This window comes from Theropithecus gelada, chromosome 5 (assembly GCF_003255815.1).
Source record: "Theropithecus gelada isolate Dixy chromosome 5, Tgel_1.0, whole genome shotgun sequence".
In the NCBI taxonomy this organism is placed as follows: domain Eukaryota; kingdom Metazoa; phylum Chordata; class Mammalia; order Primates; family Cercopithecidae; genus Theropithecus; species Theropithecus gelada.
Genome location: NC_037672.1, coordinates 152,639,695 through 152,661,310, shown reverse-complemented (window position 1 = coordinate 152,661,310; position 21,616 = coordinate 152,639,695). Strand labels below are relative to the sequence as shown.

Here is a 21,616-nt window from a genome sequence, read left to right as displayed (position 1 = left end):
AAGAGCAAGCACTCACCTCTGGGAAAATTAGTTTGCAAATACTCTCTGCCAAAGTGTGAAGATAGACTCGGCTCCGACTCGTTTTTCTTCGAGGAAGACTTTCTTGTGTGTTCTTCTCAGGAATGTCTTGACAGATGGGCACAGTTGCTTTGCAGCTCTCTGAGCTTCCTGCTGCCTCCTCTGCAGACTCATTAGGAACTTGACCTGGTGCCAGTAGGGAGAAAGGACACTCTCCTGTGATCTTGAGATCCTTGAGCTTCGTGCAGAACATGGTGTTGGTGTCTCTTACCCTGCTGTGATCTCCTCCTGATGAGCTGTAGTTCTTATATGAGACTGACAAACAGAAGCCACTATCAATTCAAGGACACTGGTAACTGGGATGTCTACGGGCAGCAAAAGGTCAGAACAGAAAGAGGAGTGACTTTATGCACTGACGAAAACAGAAAAAGACAGGTGAGAAAAAGCAATAGTCACATCATTTCAAGTTAAAAAAAAAATTCTGCTGGAAATGCCAGTTATAAAATGAGCAGGACATTTGGCAAAGAACTTTACTTAATGTGTGTGAATTTCACTATATTAGCAAAATACTTGCTCTTACTATTTTAACTCTTAAAATAAAATATATTTTTCCAAAATATTCTTAGCATCAACTACTGATTTCCATTTTTTATACTTATCTGGACTCATCTGATCCAGTTTGATTTCACAAGAGTGGAACACCACGGTTTTATGACAAAAGCCACATCTAAGTCTATGTTTTATTAATGCTGTACTACTACATTCTCATTATGCTCTCCTTTCTGATAAGTCAGAACAGTAAAAACCAATGGCTTCCAAAAATACCTAAGGGAAAATAATATGCATAATGATCCCCAAGTATATGTTTTCAGATTTGAAACACCAACTTAGAAAAAAAAAGTTCAATGAAAAAAAAGTTCAATGAAGATGATTACGGCGAAAGAAAATTTTTATCACTTTAAATAGTAAAGCAATTTAAAAATATTATCTAAATGAAAAAACATTAGAACTCCTGATCTCCAAGAACATACCATGGGATTTGCAGGGGTCTCTGGATCCAAATCTAGTCAGCACTGCAGTGAGTCAGAGACTACCCCACTTCCCACTGAAATCATAAGCATCGTCATTCCGGCATATTTTCCCCTGTACTTTTGTTTTTGTTGATGTTGTGGTTGTAAATTATCTCACAATTCACAACCCATTTATCATTAGCTATTTGTTACTGGAACTGTCAAGGTGTGAATTCAGTTCATCAACAGTACTAATTATCTTGATTAACTGGGCCTACCAGCTATTTCCTACTCTTGGGGAAGAAAAACAAAGAGTGGAAAAGAACCCATATTTGCTAATCCCCACATGTACTAAGTACTATGTGCCTCACACAGTGCTGGGAACTCTATGTTTATAATTAGTCCTCACAGCAACCATGTAACACAGGTATTATTATCCCCAGTGGGTGAGAAGCTCAAAATTTCAGGTACTTTTCTCTCATTTGAAATGCTAGAGAATGACTGAACTAGGATTCAAATGCAGATTCAGCTGACTCCGGAGCCTGTGTTTTCTATAACTCCAAACTAATATTACTAAGATAGAGCAGTTTCTATCATAATCAGGCTTAGTTTATTAACTAAGAATATATTTTTATCTTGAAAATATGCTTTACAAATTTATGTTAAAATTCAGTGAGGAACATAATTCTTCTGCTCATTGACTGGTGGTATCTGAAACATCCAAGATACAGCCTTATATTTGAATCTTTAGAGTTGGAGTTCAATTTTTTTAAAAAATTTTCTATGCTCCTCAATGCCGTTAATATGTTTCCAGTATGTATAAGCAACAGCCTGTAAATTGTCACATGTAAGTCATCTAATAAGTTTAGAACAATGAACAACTCATTTTCTGAACTGGGACAAACAAGGAAGCTAAATTCAGTATCTGATCCCCATGGGATGTCATGGGACATTAGGTATAGAGGAAGATTATGGATGCTGGCAGGCCAGAAGAAGCTGCCAGGGCTGTGTTACCTAAAGTTATGACCAAAATCTATGCTCATATATAATTTATGAATCTTCAAGAGGGGACAAAAGAAAATCCTATGCATTTATGAGTAGAAAATTTATTCTGCCAGAATAGAATGGGAGTGGTCTATCTCAGTAGACTACTGAAGTGGTCCAAAGGCAATATGGCTATAGGGGGAATGATTACTTAGATTCTACAAAACCTAAAAATCTAATAATTTTACCCACATTTGTTTTGGGACTTAATGTAATAAATATTTGTTTCTTAGTCTTTACTACATCTCAACATACTTCTCTTATTGTTTAATAACTTCTCTTCTGATTTAAGCTTCAAATCAGTGATCAGCTTTAATCTTCAAAAGTGCTTTAACCTTTTCTGTAAAGGTCCTGAGAATAGATACTGTCAGTTTTGCAGGTTACATGTTCTTTATTGCAACTATTCAACCCTACCATTGCAGTGTGAAGTCAGCCAGCGATGATATACAAATGAATGGGCACAGATGTGTTCCAATATAACCTTGTTTGTAAAAGCAGACTGTGAACATAGCCAGTAGTTTGCTGACCCCTGGTTGTAGAAAGCTGAGTATATTAATTTAAGCATTTTAATTAAAATATAATTTTGACTATAGGAGCAAAGTTATTTCCTCATCTCCTCTAGTCACTCCTCTCCAAAAATAACAGCCTACGCAGGTCCAGTTTTGATTGGGGTGGGGGAACTTGGAGAGTTTTTTTCATTATTATTTGTAGAGAAAAAGTCTCACTATGTTGCCCAGGCTGGTCTCTTAACTCCTGGGCTCAAGCAATCCTCCTGCCCTGGCTTCACAAAGTGCTGGAATTACAGGCATGAGCCACTGTGCCTGGCTGGGATCCAGTTTTTAAACAACCTCAAAGTAATCAAAGAGAGTGTAATAGATAATACTAAACATCTATTTATACAAATAACAGTAGCATTATTTTATATTAATTTTCAGGGAAAAGAGCTGTATTATCTGAATGCCACTATTTCAGTTATGTCAATATCTAACTACAATAACTAGCAGAAAAGGGTACACAAAAACAAAAGGAAGACAATAAGAAATGGAAGAGTATAGGTTAGGTCTGAGGATGGCATAGAATTATTACTAAAATAAGTTATTTTGGTATACATTAGAATTTTAGTATTGAACTTAGAAGTTTGCCATAATATAGTTTATAATAGATCTTTCCATTAAACTTTACTCTCTCATTCACATTGGATTTCAATGTTGGTACCCAAGCCCAATATTTTAATTCTTATCTTCCTACTGAATCCAGCTGCAGCAGAATACATGTGACCAGTCAACTTTCCTGGAAATAATTTCTTTTCCTGTACTGCACAGTACTATAATTTCCAGGAAATGTGCCGAACAGTGTTTTTTATTAAAGCAAAAACAGCCAACAGGAAACAAGTTGTGCTTACTTTAAGATAGTTAAGTATTTAGTCTCGTTAAATTACATATGTATAAACAAACTAATTAGCATTCTTCATCTGCTCAACTGATGAAATTACACTATGAAGCAGATGCACACAGTGTTGATACCTTGGAAACCTGTTTGTCTTGCTTTTGCCTGCCAGGAATAGAGAATATTTCTGGCAGGCAAAAGATTGTTCCTCAACTAAACTAGTGATGATTTTTATGGGTAACATTAGCTGTAACTTCAGAAATGGTTTGGTCAGTTGAATTCAGTATCCAGTTGGTTGTAGAAATGGTAATAACATGGTAAGGGAAAAAAAAATAAATTAAAATAATACATTTGGCAACAGGCCTTGGCAAGAAGTGGAATAATATGTTCTCAGAAACTTGAAGAGGCACTTCTCATTCCAAAAGTTGATAATTAAACAGCCTCCGAATAAACTGAATGCTCTCTCTCTTTTTACTAGTGAGTGATTAACTTTGCTGTGGTGAGAATAATGACCCAGCTACTGGTCTAGTATTAATAACAGGGACAGATTATTGTTCAAGTAAGGCAATCCTCAATCATTTAAACTCTAGAATTTAAAATTTAATTAAGCATGAACTTTTTTTTCTTCTCTTTTTTTTTTTTTTGAGACAGATTCTCACTCTGTCGCCCAGCCTGGAGTGCAGTGGCACGATCTTGGATCACTGAAACCTCCGCCTTCCGGGTTCAAGCAATTCTCCTGTCTCAGCCTCTCAAGTAGCTGGGATTACAGGTGGCAGCCACCATACCTGGCTAATTTTTGTATTTTTAGTAGAGATGGGTTTTTGCCATGTTGGCCAGGCTGGTCTCGAACTCCTGACCTCAGGTGATCCACCTGCCTCAGCCTCCCAAAGCACTGGGATTACAGACGTGAGCCACTGCATCCATCCTAGAATTTAATTAAGCATGAACATCTTGTTTACTACATGAAACAAGGTCATGTAGACCTAAGGAAAACACCCCTTTCCATACTCTCTGATACTGATATACTTTTCTCCAAAAGCAGGTCCTAAGGAGCAGATGAAAAGTTAGAAAAAGACACTTTTCAAAAGAAGGCATACATGTGACCAACAATCACATGAAAAGAAGGACAGCATCACTGCTCATTAGAGAAATGCAAATCAAAACCACAATGAGATACCACCTCACACCAGTCAGAATGGCTGTTCTTACAAAGTCAAAAAATAACACATGCTGAGAAGGTTGTGGAGAAAAGAGGAATGCTTGTTAATTTACACTCTTCATGGGAGTGTAAATTACTTCAGCCATTGTGGAAGAGAGTGTGACAACTCCTCAAAGACCTAAAGACAGAAATACCATCTGACCCAGCAATCCTACTACTGGGTATATACGCAAAAGAATATAAATCATTCTATTATAAAGACACAGGCACACGTATGTTTGTTGGAACACTATTCACAAGAGTAAAACATGGAATCAACCTAATTGCCCATCAATGGTAAACTGATAAACTGATGATAAAGAAAGTGTGGTACATACACACCATGGAACTCTATGCAGTCATAAAAAAGAATGAGATCATGTCCTTTGCAGGGCGATGGATGGAGCTGGAGGCCATTATCCTGAGCAAACTAACACAGGAACAGAAAACCAAACACCGCATGTTCTCACTTGTAAGTGGGAGCTAAACAATGAGAACACATGGACACATAGAGGGGAACAACACTCACTGGGGCCTTTTGGAGCATAAAGGGTGAAAGGAGGGAGAGGATCAAGAATAATAACTAATGGGTACTAGGCTTAAAATCTGGCTGATGAAATAATCTGTGCAACAAACTCCCATGACACAAGTTTACTTATGTAACAAACTGCACTTGTACCCCTAAACTTAAAAGTTAAAATAAATAAATAATAAAATAAATAAAGTATCGAAAAAAGTTAGAGGGAAGAGGCAAGTCTAAAAATTATGTATCCATCACAAAAGCAATTAGCTGTATCAAATGTCTACCATCAGACCTGGCACCTGGACATGCCAATATCTGTGATAAAAAAGATATGAGCTTTTTAAGTTTAAATTTTAAAGTCCAGATTTTTAAGAGTTGCCAAAAGGAGGAGAAAACCTAAAAAGAAAATTGCCTTAGTAAGGATAAAGTTTGTATACTTCAGTACAAATTATAGCAACTATTTTCATAAATAAGGAAAAGGCTTAATTTTCAGGTGGACTAAAAACTTATAAAGTTTTCCTTTCTCAAAAATTGAAAAATATTACATAAAATCCCATAAATCTGTCTTTTAAAATAGATTTATTTTCACTTTGTAGCAGAAAATGTTTATAGAACTTTCCCTGTGATGTATCAGGAAATCAGGACAAAGTAGTAGAAAAATTGGTGAGCATGTCCAATTCTCTCCACCACAAAGTTAAAAACAGGCAAACAAATCTCAGACTCCTTCATCCCATCATTCCTCTCTAGCACTACCATTCTCTTTATTGTTACTCTTCTTGAAAGTTTGGCTTTATGGGCTGTGTTCATTTCTTTACATCATATTTATTCTTAAGTTTAAAACTATCTGGCTTTTGCTTTAGTATGTTACTGATATCTCTTTATTAAATTTGATGATGCCTAAAAGTCAAAGTTCAAGACTTTTTTTGGCTTTTAACATAAATTCTCCATTCATCTGCATTTTCTTTTTAATAATTTCGATTCCAATAGATTCTTTGGTATCACTGAATTGTCTTCTACATCATATTCATGCATTCATGCACTTGCTCATTTTTCCTCCTATTCAACAAATATTTATGGATGTCCTGCTCTGTGCCAGGCATTCTTCTAGACACAAGGGCAGAGCGATGTGCAAAGAACACCCCTTGCTCTCAAGGAACTTACAATCCAGGAGGAAAACTATTTCTGAGGTATCAGTTCCAAGCATGGCCTGTGCTGTAAAAAGGAGAGAGATATAGTGCTCTGGGAATGTAAATCAGAGATCTGAACCTAATCCTCTCAGAAACATCTGAGCTGGGCCAGGCCAAGAGAGTTCCAGAAAGAACAGCATGCTTGGGAGCCAACGTTCTAGGAAAGGAAATAATTCCCGTGTAGCAAAAGCATGAATGAGGTAAGAGAGAGCAAGGTAATGATAGTAAGAGACAAAATAGGCAGAGGTCAGGAGTTTGCAGAGTTCTACAAACCACATTAAACAAGATAATACTCTATTGTAAGGGCAATCAACTAAATAACTAAGAAGCAAGAGAGTAAGTGAATTAGATTGCATTTTTAAAAGATTATTTGGAATGTAGAATGAAAAATGGGTCAGAGTGGGACAGATGGTAGATCTGGGTTGGGCAAAAACAGGACCCTGGGGAAAAAAAAAAATGAACCAATTGCAGAAGTAATTCTGAGAGAGAATCTGCAGGCCTGGGCTACTGACTGGGTGTGGGGGCTGGAGCAGAGGGAAGAAACATTCCTCTGACTTTACTTCTCAATATCCCAGCCAAGGAAACACTCTAGGGACCACAGAGCACAATCAAAATAGTCCATAATACATTTCCCATGACTTCGGTTGTTCAATCTTAACCAAGCCCAGAGCTTGGATTTCAAATATTATATAACACCTTGTGGGAGTTAGGTTACTCAAATTCTCCTGTTAAAATCTCATTTTGGGAAGCAATTTCTCCTTCTTGTTCAAAAGCCCAGAAATTGTTAATTCCAATTTCTATTACTGAGTAGGGCATTCACCTTCCTAACGGACTGCATCTACATGTAAGTGTGAGCTGTCTCAAGCTATTTTTAAGGAGGAGGATGCTTACCTTAAATTTTTGTAACTCAAGAACCTGTACTGATGATTCTCCCAAAACAAAGAGATCAACTCTAAAGACAACAGCAACCTCACTTTTGATAATCATATTGGAGTCCCCCTGCCCTCCGACTTGCCGGGTGGCGACCGCCTTGATAAAACTGCAGTACTGGACACAAATTGTGTTTAATAAGCTGCATTAGATCTTTATTTAAAATAAGATGAGCACAGTCCACAATCTTTTAAAATTAGATTTAAGAGGCAATTCTGTGGCATCTTTGAAGTAATAGCAAAATTCAGTACACTCTATAGTAGGGAGATTTTAACTATTTGAATTAACATTTTGTTTCTCAGTTTTTATCAAAGTATTTTCAGAATGTTTTATAACCAACTTAAGAGCAAAACCTTTGGGATTATAAATCCTGAAATATATTTTTAAAACTCCAGTGTGATGACGACTACAATTTGAATACATGTAGTTAAACATCTTCAAATTAAGTATCATCACTCCTTACGGTTCATCATGCTAATCATGATGAAATCAGATAAACTTTTCTACAGTTTTTCCCTAAAATATATAAAATAATTTCTTGCATCTTTTTCTATGATTCTCATCATAGTTACATGGCTAAAGTAGCTCCTTGCAGAGGCTTAGTCACTTTAAAATACACTTACTGAAAAGGTACTAATGATTATGAAATGAGTTAAGGAAGAAATGTGATTCCTTTCTACTCTGTAAAAAGCCATTTTGTTTTTACCTGTTTTCAAACAAGCACTGTGCATTTCAGGAATGCCAGTCAGCTTAGGCACATCTATCACTAGGGAAACAATGTCAGGATAAAATGGCAGACGTGCTAGATTCCCTTTGCTCCCCATTCTTCCTCTTAGCCCAGTCTGACCATATCCTCTGTCATGGAAGTACTGTTGCACAATTTCCCTTTATTTTTCTCTTGTCTCCGTAACTCAGCAGACTCAAGGGCTTCTTATAGTTCTTTCCCACCAACTACTTTCATTTTTTTCCCCTTAAGTCAAGGCCTACAATTGCCAAGGTGCAGTATTCATTAGAATTCAATACATCTTTTCACTAAATTTTTATATTTGGGGGATTTTTTTTTTTTTTTTTTGGCTTAGTGCTCCTAAGCATTGAGTGATTTCACTCAAACACATTTTTTTCCCCTAAGTCCTTTTATTTTTCGAAGGCAATAAAAGTACACAGTTTTGAAGCATATGAAGTTTTCCAAGAACATCCATATTGTATTATATCAGAAATATCTCTACTCTAATCGATGTTTGGTTTAAATTTGCAAATAAGGTGAAAAGCCAACCTACCAACCTGGAAGAAACACTCAACAAGATCACATTCTCTGAGACTCCACAGAGTACACTATGGTTTAGGTAAAATAATCTGATGAAATTTTACAGTTAAAACAAATCCTTGATGATTAAATAATTGGGCTAATTGATAGATTTCATTTCAGTGACATAATGAACTTGATGATTACATGACATCATACTTTCTCCATTTTCTCTTCTTTTAAATTTTGGTCAGGCAGGAAGGGCTGGAAGTAAACTCTGTACATCCTTGATGTCATAGTAGACATACGTAAACACACACGCACACATACATACTTACCATACACACACTTATTTTCCCTCTTCTGTAATGGTGAGTTTTTAAGTGCCTGAGAAATACAGGCAAGTGTGTGTGTATGTGAGTGTGTGTGTCTCATGCAGATAATTAGCATGACAGAGACTTCATAATTTGGAGGGTTGGGTTCACATAAATGTGGGTGCCATGCCCAGTTGTGCCCTGAGGCAGTGGAGTTGGCATAGCAGTTAAAAGCTTAGGCTACATGAACAGATGGCCTGTGTTTGCTACCTGCGTCTACCATGTGCTAGCTCTGTGACGTTAGTGAAGTTCTTAAGTGAACTTCACCTCAATTTTCTCCACCTGAAAAATAAGGATAATAATAGCAGCTATCTCAAATGTGCTATGAGATTAAACAAAACAATAAATAGAAAGCACTTAGAAAAGCACTGCCAGCTAGTATGGGAGGAATACATGTTGACTGTCGCAACTGCTACTCAGTGGTAGTGTGACATTGGACAAGTTTCATAACTTCATGAATTCTGCTATTTCACACATAAAATGGTAAAGTCATGATGTAACAGATTCGAATTAAGAATTTGGAATAATATATATAAAGTGCCTGGTCTTGCCTAGCATCCATAGGTCCATAATTAAAATAAAAGGTAAAAGTCCAGTCTTGGATCAAGTCTTCAGTCACTTGCCTTACAAAAGCTGTGATGCCTCTTCTACTAGAACTCTAGGCAACTTCTTACAACAGGAACAAAATGATCAGTGTCTGCTCGATAACTTCAGAGCAGCCCTAAAATATTTTTTGGTACATACAACCAAAAGTAAATGCTCATTGCATGCTACAAGACAATCGTGCTGACCTAAGTTATTAAATAAATGATTGACAATTTTATTCTATCTTCTCAGAAAGGTTCTGTAATGTTTTATACCTGTGAAATCATTTTTTTCATACATCAAAGCTGGTTTAAGGGAACTCTGATAATATATCAAATGCTCATTACCTGCAACTATGGAAAACAATCTTTACTTGATGAGCATTAGAGAACATACCAAGAAAGTTATATATAAGTCAATAGTTAGAGTTATTTTTATTGAATTATAAAATAATAGAATTTGCAGCACAGTTGCAGAAAGAGCAGAAACATTCTATTTTGGTTTTATCTTATCTAATTCTATTACATAATAAATTGCATGTCTAATTCCTTTAACGACATATTAGAATATAAAAATTGGGTGACTATGTTGAATTTTAAACCTCATTTTCTACTTGTTAAGCCAAAACTATTTTATAAATCAAGCAAGCCTTATGCCATTGCCACTACTCACTATTTTTTATTAATTCATATTATTCCCAATGTGGAAATTTGAAAACAAAACAAAATCTTGTAACCATCAAGCTTAAATAGAAATTCTGTGGTATCTGATTTTCTTTTCTTAGAATGCCATATTGGGATATGATTAGTATTTGTTATACAAGGAATCTTGTCTCCAATTATTGCTTTTATAAGCTAGCTGTTCTTCTAAATTGATTCAGTGATAATTCTTTTTTTTTTTTTTTTTTGAGACAGAGTCACCCTCTGTAGCCCAGGCTGTAGTGCAGTGGTGTGTTCTTGGCTCACTGCCACTTCTGCCTCTGGGGTTCAAGTGATTCTCCTGCCTCAGCCTCCAGAGTAGCTGGGACTACAGGTGCATGCTGCCATGCCCGGCTAATTTTTTATTTTTATTTTTGTATTTTAGTAGAGATCGGGTTTCACCGGATTGCCCAGGCTGCTCGTGAACTCCTGAACTCAGGCAATCCACCTGCCTTCACCTCCCAAAGTGCTGGCATTACAGGTGTGGGCCACCATGCCCAGCAAATAATTCTTTTATCTACTTACTTTCTCAATGTTAATTTGGTAGAAAGGTTTAGGTTGTGAGCAGGTAGAGGTCAGACACTAATTGGCATGTTCACTTTAAGATATTTGTGGAACCAATATAGGTCACCCAGAGTCCAGTTAAAGTAAGAGACACAGGTATTCCTGACAAAAGTGAAGTGACTCTGGAATTGACTTGTGGAACGCTTGAATTACCTTTCTGAGCAATGAGGAGATATCAAGGTCAACTCATCCTTGATGGGAAGGAAAGAGTGACCTTGTGAGTACAGAACTCACCCAATGGTAGGGGAAAGACAAACTGGCTGGACTCTAACTTGTCATATTTGTTAGGAAGATTCTGGAATAAGAGACACTACTGACTCTCACAGTTCTTCTAATCCAGCTTTTGGAAATCTTCCCAAGCTCTTTGAGAGAAAGGACCAGAAATTTATACAGCTGTGAAAACTTAAGATGTCTATGCAACGCTTGAGATAGAATCTTACCAAACCTAATCAAGAACACATTAATCGAGAAGTGTAGGCCTGGTTACAGAAAGAACAGCAAAGATAAAAAAACAAAAACAAATACACAAGGAGAACAAAAACAGATGTATCAATGGTGGAGGTTCAGGCAGTGGAGGAACTGCGGAAGCCGGAGCAGGGCTGAGAGAGTCAGACAAAGCTAAGCTGCCATGCAGGAGAACATGAGGAGCTCAGCGATACGTAAGCATTATATGAGACCTAAATTTCTATGTCCACAAATAAACTTTTATTGGAGCACAGCCACACCCACTCACTTACGCACTGTCTATGGCTACTGTGTTCACACCGTGCAGTTGAGTAACTGCTATGGAGGTCACATGACTGGCAAAGCCTTAAGTAGCTACTATCTTGTCCTTGATGGGGTCTGTTGACTGACTCCTGCTTTAAAGAGCTGTTGGGGACATCGCATACATTATCTTATTTAATCTTCACAACAACCTTATAGGAAGGGTGTGTGAGCATGTGTTTGTGTATTTTAATATTTTTTACACAAGAAGAATCTGAAACGTCGATCATGTAACTTGTCCTTGGCCATAGCTGGTGAGTGGCAGAAACAGGAAATGAACTCAACCCTATCTAACTACAGAGCTCATGCTGTGGAGCTGCCTTGAGAAACCAGGAGCTTTTAACATATCATGGTGATTGCTATTCAAGTTCCCCTACTAATAAATATAATCTGGGAAAACAAAGACTAAATTGTATCTGTTAAATTAGATTATGGAATAAAATGAAAGATCAGGTTGCTGGGCATGTCAATTAAGGTAATGAAGCTTAGATATTCCCAAAATGAAGGCAGGAGAGATGCTTTCAGGGTCCCAGTGAACTCTAAGGAGACTCCCTTTGAAAACTTCACTTTGAGCCTCTCTAGTTTTAGGGATCAGAGAAGACTTGAAAGGCAGCTAAAAAGGCTGTTGGTGTCTCTGCCACATTTAAAAGATCTTTACAACAAAGTCGAGGAATAAACTTTGGCAAAGTACGTTTCTCAGAGAAATTTTCTCTTATGACCGCAGAGAAAAGGCTCATCAAAGTGAAGTTAAGTGTGAGATTGGAGGCCTGGAGACTCAGCAGATGTTTCTTTGGAGGTGGCCCAGGGGACCAGGCTACTAAGGTATTAGTAATTGATGGGCAGGCAGGTGCCTTTTCTAGTTTTTAGACCAGCAGTAAAGTTCTTTCTGATTCTTAAGACGGGAAATGAACTTTTGTCACAACAATGGGACACAGATCCTTGATGCTTATGCTGGAACCAGGTTAGCAAAAGACATGTGGCAAATTCCAACACAAATTCAATTCTGCCAAGTTTTTACATAATGATTAGTTTAGAAGAAATCATTACCAGAAATGAATTTTGACTTCTGAACATGTACTCTTGAGGTATATATTTGGATGCTTGCAAAGTCCATGTTGAGAAAGGCTAAGTCTTTTCCCATTAAATCCAAATCCACAACTATATTCTTTAAATGCCTTCTGCCATCTAATTGATTCAAAATAGAGAAAGCTTAAATAAATACCAAACAATTTTTCCTATTCATTTCAGTTCCTCTTACATAAAAGTCAATATAAAGACAGAGTCATTTGCATAATAGAAGTTTAGAACTGGAAGAGGAGTTAGAGATTATTTATTGCAATCCCTTCCGCTTGCAGATGACAGAGTGCACACTTCAGTGATGTGGTTCAAACCCCAAAGCTCAGGAGGTGTATAGGTGAGACAGGAACACAGGCAGTTTGACCATGACCCTGGAGTTCACCCAATATATCTTGATCACCCCCTCTACTGAAAATGTTGAGAAGCCCTCCTCTCTTTGTGGACCACCAGCCACTGCAGGGAATACTTTGAGAAAACTTGAAAACTTAGTTGTTTTAATTCAAATTTCGCACTTCGCCATCTTTTGAGGGTTAAAATAACTACTTCATCTCAGACCAATCAGAAGATGACCTTACGTCTATGCATCATGCTAATGTAAACATACATTATAAAATCGCTTTGACAGTCTACAGTTCCTAAAATGTTGCCCCAGACTCTTTTTCATAATTTTCTCATCATCTTTTGCACTTTCTTGAGAAACTATATTTTAGTCCCTTTTCAAATCTCTAAACACATTTTCTAAATAACCTTCCTCATTATCTTGTCTTTGACACTTAATCAAGTTTGCTATTTTCCAGCCTTAATCAGACCAGCCAATGCAGGTCACAGTTTATCCAACTTTGGGACTGACAATAATTATTTTCTGCTGAAATTGAAAGAACTACTGGCTCTGAGTCATCTATATAAACACGGAAGTGATATAGATAGGTAAACTAAATTGTTATTATCAAATTTATTCACTTTTTTCCATTTATTTTCCCTGGATCCTTTGTGAAGACACAAACACACCTATGTAAATGACACACGGTTTGACAATAGATTTTTTTTGTTTTCCTATATATTCTCTTTTGCTAGCTTACTTATTATTAGTGTTGTTTTTCAACTTTTTTCAGAAAAATTGAAATCTTACTATACCTAGAGTTTATGCATTTCCAAGGTCTGTGCTTGATAAAGAAGTCAGCAATGTTCATATAATTTCCTATCCTCCTTTTTCACTTTGCTGTGAAATCAGCTAAATGAAAAACCATCCGTGTTTCCTATACTTCACTGCCTTATCAGAAGCACTTAGCACAGAATCAACCATCATTTGGCCATTCAATTAATATTAACTAATCTCAATAAAATGTATTAATATTAGGCTATTAGCTATAATCAATATATGGAGCAAAACATGAACCAAAAAGAAAAATAAAATACAAATAAAAGAAAGCTAAATCAGAGCTTCTAAAATGTCTTGCTTATTGGAAATAAATTTTATATGAGTTTTCAGTAAATCCACTTATAATTCAATCAAAATTTACTCAGCTTCATAAAAGGATAAAAATGTTCCTTTCTTTAATTTTCTTCAAAGCCTGATATATATATCAGTGGAGTGGAGTATATATACACACACACACTGAATTTTCTTTTCTTTTTTCTCTTCTCTTCTCCTCTCTTCTCTTCTTTTCTCTTCTCTTCTCTTTTCTCTTTTTCTTTTTTTTTTTGAGATGTCACTCTGTTGCCCAGGCTGGAGGGCAGGGGTGTGATCTCAGCTCACTGCAACCTCCATTTCCCGGGTTCAAGCGATTCTCTGGCCTCAGCCTCCTGAGTAGCTGGGATTACAGGCACATGACACCACGCCCAGCGAATGTTTTTGTATTTTTAGTAGAGATAGGGTTTCACCACATTGGTCAGGCTCGAACTCCTAACCTCGTGATCCATCCCCCTCATCCTCCCAAAATGCTGGGATTACAGGCGTGAGCCACCGCGCCTGGCTGAATTTTCTTATATATATATAAAAGAAATTTTATTAGATAGTTAACGGCTATAGTAAAAAGTGAGAATAAGTAAAGATAGCGAGTTAATACTGTTTATAAGAAATATCAGATTTAGGCAATGGTGGCAAAAGAATGATCAGGGAAGCCTTCTTGGAATGTACAGAATTTGAGCTTATTTTTTTAAATGATTAAGTTTTGAAAATTAAGATTTTGGCGAGGGGCATGCCACAGAGAAAGAGCAATGTAAGTGAAAACAAGAAATGAAGGAAATTGTGGGAAAGAGGCAGGAAAAGATGGCTACTAGATATATTATAAAATTAAAGTTGGCATGATGCGGCAACTCACTAGATCGGACGAATAGAATGACTCTGAAGTTTTGTGTAGAATGATATAGTGCCATTCACGGAAACAGGTAACAGAAGCAGAGCTACTGGCCTGAGAGAAAGGATGTTGAATTTTGTTTTAGATACATGGATCTTGAACTGTTAGCAGGGAATCTAGGGTAGAGGTGCTTTTGAAAATTGGAGTATTTACTTCAGAAGTGTGTAACAGATTAGAGATGAATTTTTGCTCCTCCTCATAGCAGAAACCCTTATAGTCAGGAGTTTAATTAAAACTGTTTAAGATCAAGAGGCTACATACATAGAGAGAAGATAACCAAATTTAGAACTCCAAGGAATCATCATGTTTAAGGACCGGAGAAAGTATTATGACTATGACAGAGAAGCAGCAATTAGAAAAGTATAATGAGAATGAATATGAAAGAGGACACGTGTTCAAGAAGTGTATGTCACAAGTCTGAAGAGGGTAAGGAGGACTGAGAAAATATCGTTTGATTTTTAAATTAAAAGATGTTTATGGCTTTTAAGACAAAATTTTGAATAAGAATAGTAGACTGAAAGTGGAAGAAAATAAGGAGTTACAGTGATAAAGTACTATACTGTAACTGAGTACAGATTACATTAAGATCCATGGATTGGGAAACAGCAAATTTGAAAGAAGGATTGTGAGGATATGAAATCCTTTTCTTTTGTTACTTATATATGTAGCTTTCTGTAAACAGAAATACTATATAGAGCACAAAAATTAGCTCGAAGTACAGGGTCTTTGACTTCTGATTAAATTGCAGAAAGTCACAAGAGACTTCCACTCCAACCCTAATAATGAGAACAAGTGAGCAAGCTATGCAATCATAATTTTTTTAATCCATCAGAAAGCATCTATGAAAACTATAATTATTGAGTCATACTTGATGATGAAAGACCGAACACGTTTCCACTATTATTCAGGAACAAAGCAAAGATGCCTGCTGTCATCACTTCTAATCGATATTGTACAGAAGTTAGGTCCTAGCCATTGCAATCAGTTAAACAACAGCCAAAAGGTTGCAAGTTTATGCACACGTGTGTGCGTGTGCGTGCGTGTGTGTGTGTGTGTATCCAAACAACCCTTGAACAACACAGATTCAAACTCCATGGGTCCACTTATATGCAGATTTTCTTCTGCCTCTGCCATCCCAGATGTAGCAAAACCAATCCCTTATCGTCTTCTTCCTCCTCCTACTCAAAATGAAGACAATGAGGATGAAGATTTTTTATAATGACCCACTTGCACTTAATAAATGGTAAATATATTTTCTCTTCCTTTATGATTTTCTTTTCTTTTCTTTTCTTTTTTTGAGACGGAGTCTCGCGCTGTCGCCCAGGCTGGAGTGCAGTGGCCGGATCTCAGCTCACTGCAAGCTCCGCCTCCCGGGTTTGCGCCATTCTCCTGCCTCAGCCTCCCGAGTAGCTGGGACTACAGGCGCCCGCCACCTCACCCGGCTAGTTTTTTGTATGTTTTTTAGTAGAGACGGGGTTTCACTGTGTTAGCCAGGATGGTCTCGATCTCCTGACCTCATGATCCGCCCGTCTCGGCCTCCCAAAGTGCTGGGATTACAGGCTTGAGCCACCGCACCCGGCCTCCTTTATGATTTTCTTTGTAACATTTTCTTTTCTCCAGCTTACTTTTAAGAATACAGTATATAATATATAATACATGTCAATCAACTGTGTATGTTATTGGTAAAGCTTTCAGTCACCAGTAGGCTATTAGTAGTTAAGTTTTTGAGGAGTCAAAACTTTTATATAGATTTTTGACTGTGCAGGAGTGTCAATGCCCCTAGTCCCTGTGTTGTTCAAAGATTATACACGTGTATGTGCACACACACACACATATATATATTTAAAATTTTTCATGTAGGAATTCTCAATGGATCTACAAAATAACTAGAACCAAGAAGTAAATCAAGCAGTGTTTCAGGATACAAGACTGATATACAAAATTCCACTGTAACTTCTGTCCTGGTCACAAATACTGGAAAATAATTAAAAACTCATGATACTGTCAATAAATATAAAATACTTAGCAATAAATCTAACCAAAGGCTTACAAGACTCTTACACTGAAAACTACAAACATTCATGAGATAAGTTAAGGAAGGTCTAAATATATGGAGAGATATATACCATGAATAATATTGTTAGGCTACAAATTTTCTCTAAACTGGTTTATACATTCAATGCAATTCCAATCAACATCCCAGCCATGATTTTAGTAAAAATTGACAAAATGAGTCTAAGATTTCATTGATGACATATGATAGCCAAATTAATATTAAAGAAGAAAAATAGTGCTGAAGGACTTATATACCTGCTTCGAAACTTAAAAAGTTAAAGTAATCAAGAGAGTGAGGTATCAGTTTCAAAGGAGTGACACAGAGATCGATAGAGATCCACAACTGCATCTTCAAAAAAGGTGTCAAGGCAATAAAATAAGGAAAGAAAATATGTTTGTTTGTTTTTTAATAAAAATGCCACGGGAACAACTGGAAATCCATATAGAAAAAGAAATAAACTTTTATACACACATCATACTCATACAAAAATTAAATCTTAATGAACCATGCCATGGTTTGGATATTCAAATCTTCCAAACCTTATGTTGAAATCTAATCTTCAGTGTTGAGTGTGGAGTGGATTTGGGAGATGTTTGGGTCACTGGGCAGATCCCTCATGAATGACTTGGCACCATTCTCATGATAGCCAGTGAGTTCTTGCTCTACTAGTTTCTTCAAGAGCTGGCTGTTACACAAGAGCCTGGCATCTCCTCTCTCTCTCCCTTGCTTCCTTTCTCTTTGAGTAATCTCTGCACATGCTGGCTCCCCTTCATCTCTGCCATGAGTGGAAGCAGCCTCATGCTCTCACTAGAAGCAAATGCTGGTGCCATGCTTCCTGCACAGCCTGCAGAACATTGAGCCAAATAAACCTCTTTTGTAAATAAATTAACCAACCTCGGGTATTCTTTTATAGCAAAATAAACAGACTAAGACAGATCGTAAACCTAAATACAAAAGTTACAACTATAAAACTTACAGAGGAAAAAAAAAGAAATTCTTTGTGATTAGGTTTGAAGCAAAGATGTTTAAATTTAAAAAAAAAAAACATGAAATATTTAAAAAGAGCATGATAAAGTGGACTTCATCAAAGTAAAAAAATACTTTGGCTCTTTGAAAGACATTATTACATAAACAAAAACACAAGTCACATACTAGAAGAAAATATTTGTAACACACAACATCAAAGGAGTTTAATCCAGAATATACAGTTTTCCAACTTAGTAAGAAAATAAAGATGGATTAGAGACTTAAATGTTAGACCTAAAACCATAAAAACCCTAGAAGAAAACCTAGGTAATACCATTCAGGACATAGGCATGGGCAAGGACTTCATGTCTAAAACACCAAAAGCAATGGCAACAAAAGCCAAAATTGACAAATGGGATCTAATTAAACTAAAAAGCTTCTGCACAGCAAAAGAAACTACCATCAAAGTGAACAGGAAACCTACACAATGGGAGAAAATTTTTGCAATCTGCTCATCTGACAAAAGGCTAATATCCAGAACCTACAAAGAGCTCAAACAAATTTACAAGAAAAAAGCAAACAACCCCATCAAAAAGTGGTCAAAGGATATGAACAGACACTTCTCAAAAGAAGACATTCATACAGCCAACAGACACATGAAAAAATGCTCATCATCACTGGCCATCAGAGAAATGCAAATCAAAACCACAATGAGATACCATCTCACACCAGTTAGAATGGCAATCGTTAAAAAGTCAGGACAAAACAGGTGCTGGTGAGGATGTGGAGAAATAGGAACACTTTTACACTGTTGGTGGGGTTGTAAACTAGTTCAACCATTATGGAAAACAGTATGGCGATTCCTCAAGGACCTAGAACTAGAAGTACCATATGACCCAGCTATCCCATTACTGGGTATATACCCAAAGGATTATAAATCATGCTGCTATAAAGACACATGCACATGTGTATTTATTGCAGCACTATTCACAATAGCAAAGACTTGGAATCAACCCAAATGTCCATCAGTGACAGACTGTATTAAGAAAATGTGGCACATATACATCATGGAATACTATGCAGCCATAAAAAAGGATGAGTTCGTGTTCTTTGTAGGGACATGGATGCAGCTGGAAACCATCATTCTCAGCAAACTATCGCAAGAACAGAAAACCAAACACTGCATGTTCTTACTCATAGGTGGGAATTGAACAATGAGATCACTTGGACACAGGAAGGGGAACATCACACACCAGGGCCTATTGTGGGGAGGGGGGAGGCGAGAGGGATAGCATTAGGAGATATACCTAATCTAAATGATGAGTTAATGGGTGCAGCACACCAACATGGCACATGTATACATATGTAACAAACCTGCAAGTTGTGCACATGTACCCTAGAACTTAAAGTATAATAATAATAACAATAAAAGAAACAATTCCATTTTAAAATGGGCAAAAAGTCTGAATAGACAATTCATTAAAGAAGATATGTAAACTGTCAATAAATATTTCTTCATATGCTCAATATTATTAGTTATTAAACATAAACTCATCAGAATGTCTAAAATTCTAGAGTTTGGCAATGTCAAGAGTTTTTGGCAATGTGGAATAACTGGAATTCTCATAGAATACTGGTGGGAATGGAAAACAGTTTGGCAGTTTCTTAAAATGCTAGACATTCAACAAATGATATTGTTCGTGAGCAAAACCTGGGTAATTCACAAATCATCAGGAAAACTTACAATGTAGGCAGAAAGGTTACCATAGTAATTACCACAGTAGGTAAAAGTGTGAACCCCGCCTTGCTACAAATACTGATTCCATTATTAATTAAATGTGTGACATTTAGGCAAGTGACTTATCTATTCTGTGTATCATCAATTTTTTCATCTGTAGAACAGTGATGAGAATATAACATTCCTCAAGGGATTTGATTAAAGTAATGCAGTTGTATTAATGCTTGGAATGTAAGATGTACTTAAGAAATGTTCACTATTATGGACTGGACTTGATATAAAATTATTGTAAAAACTTTTGTGTTTACCTTGTTCAAGACACATTTGAGTTAAAGCAGCATTTCTTGAAATGTGGTTTGCAAACTCTTGGGGATGTCCTGAGACCTCTTCAGAGGATCTGCAACGTCAAAACGATTTTCATAACAATGCTCTAATATTATGCACCTTTTTCATTCTCATTCTCTCACAGATTGCAGTAGAGGTCTCCAGAGACTACATGACATGTGATGATGTAATCATTCTAATGGAATTTATATTTGTGTAGAATTTTCTAAATTAGTAGGTTTAAAGTATAAGTGTACATTTTTGGAGATTAACGCACTTTGTTCTCAGAACTTCTATTTTGATTTTTCCTAACTATCAGTGTACTTGCTATAATGTTTGTAATTTCATTGTTGTCTAATAATTTATTATTTTGAAATCTTGAAGTTTTTCTTGGTTTTAGATATAAATACAAGAAGTAATTCCACTTTGCTAAATTTTTTAGATAAACAGTTATTATTTTAGATTTTAATATTTATTCTAATTTAAGACCAAGACTACTGATTTTTTCATATATATATTTTATACATATATATATACACACACACACACACACACACATTTTTTTTAAAATGGAATCTCGCTCTGTCAGTCAGGCTGGAGTGCAGTGGCACAAACTTGGTTCACTGCAACCTTCGCCTCCCAGGTTCAAACGATTCTCCTGCCTCAGTCTCCAAAGTAGCTGGGATTACAGGCACCCACCACCATGCCTGGCTAATTTTTGTATTTTTCGTAGAGATGGGGTTTCACCATGTTGGACCAAGATGGTCTCGAACTCCTGACCTCAGGTGATCCGCCCACCTTGGCCTCCCAAATGCTGGGTTTCAGGTGTGAGCCATGGGGCCTGCCTGGCCTGATTTTTTTCTTATATTAGGATGGATTCTTGGTTTAAAAAGAGGAAACCAGACAACATTTTCAATCCACAGCTGCACTATCTAGAACTGCCATTGTGAGCTTATAGCTATCCAATACTAAAAACTTCCTGATGAGATCAGTGGTGATAGTCATGAAGGCTAACTTCTGACACTGTATAATAAAGTGTGTCACCATTTGGAAAACATGTAAATTTCAATGGACCAATGTTTTCCAAATGACCGTGATGCTACACATAAGCTGATGAACAAAATCACGTATGAATAAAGGATCCATTCCCAAGTATTCTTCAGGACCTTTCTCTTATAATCACATTACCTAGTCTTCCCTTAGAATCTTTCATCAACTCATCTGATTATTTATTCACTCATTCATTCATTCACATATGCCAAAAATATTTATTAGGCACCTATTACTGCATTCTAAAGGATGAGATCTCAGGTATTAAAAACGAAAGCAAATAAATAAAAACAAGCCAATCCTAGTTCCTTAAGGAATGTTTTGAGTAAAGGTTGGGGTGGACAGACTTAGACCACACAAACTCAGTTCAGTGTGATGTCATGACAGGGTGTGATGGGGACATGAAGAATCTGCATGTGCCCCTGTACAGTACATTGGTAAACATGTCCTTGAAAAAGTGACACTTAAGGTGAGCTTTGTAGAATAAACAGAAAATAGCAAGGCAGAGAAAACAAAATAAGTC

General features: G+C 36.6%; 1 protein-coding gene across 7 annotated transcripts in view; it reads right to left on the bottom strand.

Moving 5' to 3' along the window:
* The window catches only part of GUCY1A1 (guanylate cyclase 1 soluble subunit alpha 1), a 68,834-nt gene that overhangs the window by 37,030 nt on the left and 10,188 nt on the right, over positions 1–21,616 (bottom strand). For 5 of the 7 annotated variants that reach the window (XM_025386021.1, XM_025386022.1, XM_025386025.1 and 2 more), the window contains one exon: positions 17–383. In XM_025386021.1, the coding sequence (XP_025241806.1) occupies positions 17–271 (255 nt within the window). In that variant the 5' untranslated portion in view covers positions 272–383. The remainder of the gene's footprint in view (positions 1–16; positions 384–21,616) is intronic. The other 2 variants (XM_025386027.1, XM_025386026.1) reach the window with 2 other exon arrangements.